Source organism: Triticum aestivum, chromosome 4B (assembly GCF_018294505.1).
Source record: "Triticum aestivum cultivar Chinese Spring chromosome 4B, IWGSC CS RefSeq v2.1, whole genome shotgun sequence".
NCBI lineage: Eukaryota > Viridiplantae > Streptophyta > Magnoliopsida > Poales > Poaceae > Triticum > Triticum aestivum.
This window is the reverse complement of record NC_057804.1, coordinates 471202260-471209301: the sequence shown is the minus strand read 5'-3', so window position 1 is coordinate 471209301 and position 7042 is coordinate 471202260. Positions and strand designations below refer to the sequence as shown.

Sequence of the window (7042 nt, the reverse complement as noted above, 5' to 3'; positions counted from 1 at the left end):
TACGATGAATGATATCCACCTTGCAAAAGCGTCTCCAATATGCGCTTCTATCCTTGGTGGGACCTTAGTTCCTTTAGGATAGGGTTACATATTGGGCGTGACAGCGGGATAGACAGGAAGAGGAGAGTTGGGTGGTGATATGAGGTCGATGGAGAGAGCAAAGGAGGATAAGCAGGGCTTGCTGTTGCTACCTCTCGCCGGTGGGTGGCGGTGGGTCCAGCAGCCAGTTGACGCGTGTGCGAGTCTAGAGCACCGTCATGTTCCAGCGAGACGGGTCGCTGTGCGGTTGATGTCAAATAAAAATCAATTGGTTCGCACAAACACTATAAAAAAAGATTGCACTGAGTTCTGTTGGATGGCTAACTGATTTTTTTTCAATGAACACCGATCATTATTACTTGATGTTGTTTGTCGCTTGTTACTTGATGTTCTTTTTACATTACCAAATGTAATAATTAACAGTGACTGAAATATTGAAAATTTGTGGCAGAGCCAGAAGATAGAATTAGGCAACTGCCGATTTGGTAGAGCCAATCAGGACAGGCAAACACGATTTTCACACAACTAGTAAATGATAAATCTTGCCGTGGCAGTGGGCGCATGCAGCGAAGCGACACATGTTATGGGAATGGGGGCATCCCTTAGAATCGTCAATTGATATTAGTTGCTTAGAGTTATAGGCGAGTTGCCTTGGCGGCAACCGGCTGGCATGCTACCGAGTTAGCGCTTCATGTGGTAGTAGGTAAGTGTCCAACATTGTCGTTAGCCGCACATTATCTTCTGAAGTGACCTCCTAAAGAACCCTATCACAGAGCGACTAATCGTTTTTTACATTAGTACTTGGACCGTAACCCAGTTCCTCGATCTGGACAACCTTCGTACAGGACCACAGACATTTGCTCCATAACGAAGCATGAGGGTTATGCAGGAGACATTGTATGGAGCATGTGCCCGAGGGGCACAGAGGGCAGCTAGCCCTCAACCCCAGCTCAAGAGATTAGTTAAAACATTCCCTTGCATTGGCGCAGTTTAATCCCTTGGGTTGGTGCGATTCAATGACAGGTGTGTCATGTGATGGTCAGGCTAATCGCCTCTGCATTGATCATGTCTACATACATTATGATCAGGTGGACACTGGGGACACCGTCAGTGAGGGCGAAAATTAAGAAAAGCGGCGATAGATGAATGCCGTGTTGAAATAGAGGACTTGGACTTGCACGGCATGCGAGGTGGAGTCTTTGAGTCATACTTTCAGATGTGTGTGATATTATTAGTTTTCTCACGTTGCACCGCATGGGCATTTTTGCTACTATACTATAAAAGAAGAACAGAAGAAACAGGGAAAAGGTCACATCACGAGATGGGCCTCGGCTTCGCGATCTGAAATATATTTTCATGTTGGGCCTCCTGACCGCGAAGTGCCGAGAAAGTGTTCGAGAATTATCGAGAGAACCCCACAGACCTGAAGAACACCCGAGCCTCTCCAACCAGGTACGCCGAGCGGTGTGCGTTGTCCCGAAGCTTCAACATCTTTCCCCGTCGTTCCACGATCATGGCATGAAATCACCTCCGCTCTATAAATGGGCGCGGCAAACTCGCCATCTCCCACCGAACAAGCGAGCAAGATAAGAACCACTTAGCTGCAGTCCGTAGAACATCGGCTTCCGAGTTTCAACGATCTCATCGACACTCTCTCGTTTCAATTCTCGAGCGACTTTTAAAGCTCCCTATCTGGTGCAATGGCTGACGCGAACGCCCCCTTCGCTCTCGTCAGCCGCCTCTCCCCGGCCGCGCGCCTGCCCATCCGTGCCTGGAGGGCCGCGAGGCCAGCGCCGCTCTCGACCGGCGGGAGAACCCGCCCGCTCTCCGTGGCCTCCGCGGCGCAGGAGAACAGGGACAACTCCGTCGACGTCCAAGTCAGCCAGGCCCAGAACGCCGGAAACCAGCAGGGCAACGCAGTCCAGCGCCGCCCTCGTCGCGCTGGATTTGACATCTCCCCGTTCGGTAAGTCCTCTGTTCCGCAGTGCCTTTCAAAGAGAGAAATTTGTTCCAGTGTGAGAGAAGCAGAGCCTGACGTACGTCGTTTACGCTAACGTATACAGGGCTAGTGGACCCGATGTCGCCGATGAGGACGATGCGGCAGATGCTTGACACGATGGACCGGCTGTTCGACGACGCCGTGGGGTTCCCCACGGCGCGGCGCTCGCTGGCGGCGGCGAGCGAGATGCCGCGGATGCCGTGGGACATCATGGAGGACGACAAGGAGGTGAAGATGCGGTTCGACATGCCCGGGCTGTCGCGGGAGGAGGTGAAGGTGATGGTGGAGGGCGACGCGCTCGTCATCCGCGGCGAGCACAAGAAGGAGGCCGGCGAAGGCCAGGGCGAAGCAGCGGAAGGCGGCGACGGGTGGTGGAAGGAGCGCAGCGTGAGCTCCTACGACATGCGCCTGGCTCTGCCGGACGAGTGCGACAAGAGTCAGGTGCGCGCCGAGCTCAAGAACGGCGTGCTGCTCGTGTCCGTGCCCAAGAGGGAGACCGAGCGCAAGGTCATCGACGTGAAGGTCCAGTGATGAGTACGTATGTGCGAGACTGTACCCTGTGTCTGAGGCTTTAAGATTTCAGCTGTCCCAATATGACCGTCGGCGAGTGAGTGCTCTTTGTAGGCGTAGTGTGCCGTTCTTCTCCGATCCTCTCTGCGCGCTCGTTCGCAGAATACGTAGAGCTTTATGTAAATGTACTTGGCAAATCAATGAATAAGTGTTCGGCTGCTTGATCAGCTGCACACACTTCGATTAATTACTGCATCGAGAAATATTAGTTCCCTGTTGTGTTGTGGTGTGATATGATGTGTTCTTTCAGAACCCGGAAGAAGCTGATAACTGAATCGAGATATAATATAGGCAGCACATCCTCATGAATTTGTAGAGTGCAGTTTGTCGGGCATAAAATTTCAAGAATGTGTTAACGGATAGGAGTACAATTCTTTTCTTCACTTTTGTTAGTCATGGACAGCGGCTCGGGGTGCAAGGCTACATCAAGCCGCAGCTCTCCTATCAGTGTCAGACGACGTGTCGGATCCGACGGCCGCTGCAGCTCCACCCGCCCCTGTAGCTGCAGCAATGAGCAGATGAACTTGGTTTTCAGGAGTTCTTGGAAATCAACACACAGATGTGTTGTGGCAGTCCTAACCTGCGTCGCTGGCGCTCTCTGGAGCGTCGGCGCCGTGGAGCCCGGCGGCGTGCGCCGCCTGCTGCATGTGTGCCGCGTACTGCATCATCTGCGAGTACTGCAGGATTGCGGCAGAAGAATTCTGACCTTGGTTGCTGGCTGCTTGCATCTGCTGGAGATAGTACGGTGAAAACCCTTGCTGAGTTCCTTCCGGCCCAGCGGCTGTGTAGTATGTTTGCACTTTTGACTGCTGCTGCTGTTGCTGCTGCACGCTCGTTCCACCATGCGCACCATAGTAGCTCTGCGACATGCATGCAATTTTCTAAGCATAAGGTAAAAACGGTGAGCGTGTTTTTTTTTTTTGACATCTGGTCATAAAGTCCCGTTTAGAACAAGGGAAGAAAAACATAGGTATTTTGGAGCATATAGTTTCTACATAAAATAATTTTCTGGTACCAATATCCTACGTTCCTTTGGAATTTCTATATAATCCACTCATTTCACTTGGATTATGGAGGAAGGAAAACATGAGGTCTGACCTTATTCCCTCTTTTCGAAATTAAAAAAATGTTTCCTCTCTTTGTCTATAATTTCTGTAGTTTCTTTATAACATCCAAACACCAAATTTGAGGTCTTCTTAAGGTTTTTATTCCTCTAGGAATTTAGTGTACATGACATCTCAATTCCTCCATTTTTTTTAGGTCCACGTTTTGAGTTCATGTGTTTTGCATTCCTACACAAACCACTTCGAAACTGACATTAGAATGTGACACAAAAACTGAACTAAAACCATGACATGAGTTATGAAACGGAGGGAGTAGAAATGTAGACAAAAGAGAAGAAAACATGAGGCCAACATTAAGATGTCACTAAAACCGTAGGAATGTGGACACAAATAGAGGAAAACATAAGATAGGACCTCATATTGGTTTCCTCCAAAATTCATACAGAATATTCAGTTCCATAGGAATTTGAAGGAGTGCAGGATATTGATTTCTTTGTTTCGACTAGTACCAAAGATTTTTTTTCATAGGAATCCTTTTCTTTGAAATTCAAATTTCTTCCCTTTATTCGCAATACGGTATCTAATTTGAAATATTGGATATGTTCAGGCCTAACTGCCTAAGAGATGGATCTACAAACTTTTTGAAGGCTAGGCACACCACTATAAGATGTCTAAAATGATTTCTTTTCTCACATACAACATTATAGTGTAACCAGTCATCAAAGCCAAGGCTATTGCCTGGGCAGGCACGGCGGTTGGCGGGGTTGTATATCTACTCTTAGGGTGTGTTTGGATGGAGGTCTACCAGACATCAATCTCACCCTCACACCTTGGTAATTAGACGCATGAGAGTCCTTATTGTCCAAGCCTAAACCAAAGTCAATGATGTCGTAGTGATTTTGCACACATGGCAGTCCAAACAAGATGATAGCATTGCAACAATGGAAAAAGAACTTATTTTAGCAAAATATTTAACTATAGAGTTTGCCAAAAAAATAAAACTATTGAAAAACCGAAGAAACTTTTGGAAATAGCTAAGTGAGGGAATATGTCGGGTCTTCATTAATGATCATAATTATTAGTGAGTTCTAGTGTTGTTTAACAATATCCTGGTAATTTTCTTGATTTGGATGTTTGCATCCTTATATTTTGGCAGAAATTTTTCTGATTTATTTTAATCTTCTTGTTTTATTAATTTCTATATTCGTGCTTTTAAATGCATTTTGAAATGGGCTTTCTAGTTTCAATGAAACTTTGGTTAATTTGAATAATTCATTTTCAAGACCATACTAATTTGAATAAATTTTTGTATGGTGAATAATAGATTCTTTGTCATGGGGAAAGAATGATTTGTGCAGCCTGAGATCTCAAAATGATCATTTAGATTTGTGTATGATTGCAAATCTCATGATTCATCAAGTATCAAATCTTAGAGAAGGATACTGACCATTTGCATTTGATACATGTTTTCGTGAGAATACCCTCCTGTATACCTGCCGAGGTAAAACATAAAGCAGATGAATACACTTCCTGAGGAAAATGCCCAATTAACTTCTGTTTGCGAGGAAATGCCCAGTTAATGGCAAACGAAAGAAAGCAAATTTACCCGTAGTAGTAAGGATAGGTGTAGTGAGCCTGCTGGGGGAAGTAGGAGGCAGCAATGGCGGCAGCACCAGAACCCTGGTACGACGAGGACGATGTTGCCGGCGGCGTCGACCTGACCATCCCTGAACAAGATCGCAGTTCGTAGAGGTTTTCAGCGATAATTCGGTAAATGTGAGTAGAAAATCTGCTGATGCGAATCGGTCGTACCAAACGGCGCCGCGGCGGCCGGATGCGCGCGCTGCGAAGCGCCGAGCGCCGCCAGGTTGCAGTTGGCCCTTCTCCCGTCGATCACCGGCGTCGGGTCCTGCAGCGCCCGGGCCGCGGCGTCGGGGTCCCTGAACGTCACCTGGGAAGGATCGACACGAGCAGCAAAGATGAGCTTGGCGCGCACATTGTGACCGAACAGAATCTATCTGCGGGAATCGAAGCTTACGAATCCGTAGCCCCTGGAGCGGCCGGTGTGCTTGTCGGCGATGACGACGGCCTCCGCGATGTCGCCGAACTGCTCGAAGTAGCGCCGCATGGCGTCGCGCTGCGTCTGCCACGCCAGGCCCCCCACGAACAGCTTCGTGAACGTCGTGTCGCCGTCCATCGGTCGAAGCTGGCCAGCGAAGGTGGTGGCTACCGATCGGCGGGTGCGGCAGTTGTGCAAACGTGCTGGCGAATGGCTGGATGTCTGAGACCGGGGGAGTATTTTTGTACGGGGGAGAGACGGCGAGATGGAGCCCACGACAGGGGCAGAAGCTGGCGATGATGAGCGCGTCGTGCGCGTGGTAAGGGCATCTCCAGCCGTTGGCCCCAAGGGGGCGTCAAAAAGCGCCGCCTGGAGGTGAGCCGGCGCAAAAAATGACCCTGAGGTCGAGTCGGCCCCCAGCCGTCGGTCCACAGGACCGTCCCTAGGCGCGTATTAAAAAAAGATGAGACGTTCAGCGAAGTTATGATAAAAACTAGTTAAATTTCGGTCAAACATGGCAAATTTCGTCTAAACATGGTAAATTTCGGCGAAATTCACCATTTTCATGACATTAACCTAATCTAAAAAAGAAAGGCGCTGAAGTCGTCGCCGCCATCGTCGTCGTCGTCGGCCTTCTCCTCCTTGACGCGGGCGCCCCTGCTGGACCTGGCGTCGCCATGGCGGACTGGCGTCGTCGTCGTCGTCGTCGCTGTCGCGTAGGACGACGACCTCGTCTTCATCGCGGCCGCGTCGGCGCTCTTCGAAGCGGCGCAGGGCGGCGCGCTGGCGCTCCTTCACCTTCTCCCGGCGCGCCTTCTCCATCGCAATGGAGTCCTGGCGCGCCCATTCTAGGGCCGCGTCGTCGTCGTCGAACTCCGCCTTCACCGGCGCAAGCCCCGGCTCCGTCTTCACCGGCGCCAGCCCCGGCTTCGTCTTTGGCTTGACGAAGCGCGGAGGAGCCAACGAGGACGAGGCGCGCCGGCCGCTCTCGTTGATGACGATGCCGGCGCTGCGAGTGCGCCGGCCGAGCGGCGACTCCGCCGCTGGCTCGGCCTTGACGCCGAGCAGGACCGGAGTGCCGGAGGAGTGCGAGGAGGATCGGGAGGAAGAAGAGGAGGAGAAGGAGCCGAACCTCCTTGGCGCCCATGGACCGACGCGTCGGTGCTGCGCCGGGGGGTACGCCAACGGCGGGTCGTTGCCGCCCTCGAGGTACGTGAGTACGCCCTCGAGTGTGCGGCCGGGGACGCCCCACCAGAGGTGGCGCCCCTCGCTGTTCTGCCGGCCGCCGACCACCGGCGCGCCGTTGGTGGA

General features: G+C 51.0%; 2 protein-coding genes across 2 annotated transcripts; one reads left to right on the top strand and one right to left on the bottom strand.

Annotated features, from left to right (window-relative positions):
- Positions 1–1448: 1448 nt before the first annotated feature.
- On the top strand, positions 1449–2795 carry LOC123092776 (small heat shock protein, chloroplastic-like). Its single transcript, XM_044514600.1, has 2 exons — positions 1449–2004; positions 2103–2795. The coding sequence occupies exons 1-2, from the start codon at positions 1740–1742 to the stop codon at positions 2567–2569; spliced, it is 732 nt and encodes a 243-aa protein (XP_044370535.1). The 5' UTR covers positions 1449–1739; the 3' UTR covers positions 2570–2795.
- An 80-nt stretch (positions 2796–2875) lies between these two features.
- On the bottom strand, positions 2876–5928 carry LOC123092775 (RNA-binding protein 38). Its single transcript, XM_044514599.1, has 6 exons — positions 5711–5928; positions 5485–5623; positions 5279–5399; positions 5120–5165; positions 3189–3468; positions 2876–3110 (listed from the first exon to the last, which is right to left on the bottom strand). Exons 1-6 carry the CDS (start codon positions 5867–5869, stop codon positions 3034–3036), a joined length of 822 nt encoding a protein of 273 aa, XP_044370534.1. The 5' UTR covers positions 5870–5928; the 3' UTR covers positions 2876–3033.
- Between the last annotated feature and the right edge of the window lie 1114 nt (positions 5929–7042).

Excerpts from the sequence above, each read along its gene's own strand:
- LOC123092775 (XM_044514599.1), bottom strand. The coding sequence starts at position 5,869 with ATGGACGGCGACACGACGTTCACGAAGCTGTTCGTGGGGGGCCTGGCG. Across the intron at positions 5,400-5,484 it reads GGCCGCCGCGGCGCCGTTTG|GGATGGTCAGGTCGACGCCG; the intron begins GTACGACCGATT and ends GATCTTGTTCAG. Across the intron at positions 3,111-3,188 it reads AGAGAGCGCCAGCGACGCAG|CTACAGGGGCGGGTGGAGCT; the intron begins GTTAGGACTGCC and ends TCATTGCTGCAG.
- LOC123092776 (XM_044514600.1), top strand. The coding sequence starts at position 1,740 with ATGGCTGACGCGAACGCCCCCTTCGCTCTCGTCAGCCGCCTCTCCCCG. Across the intron at positions 2,005-2,102 it reads ATTTGACATCTCCCCGTTCG|GGCTAGTGGACCCGATGTCG; the intron begins GTAAGTCCTCTG and ends TAACGTATACAG.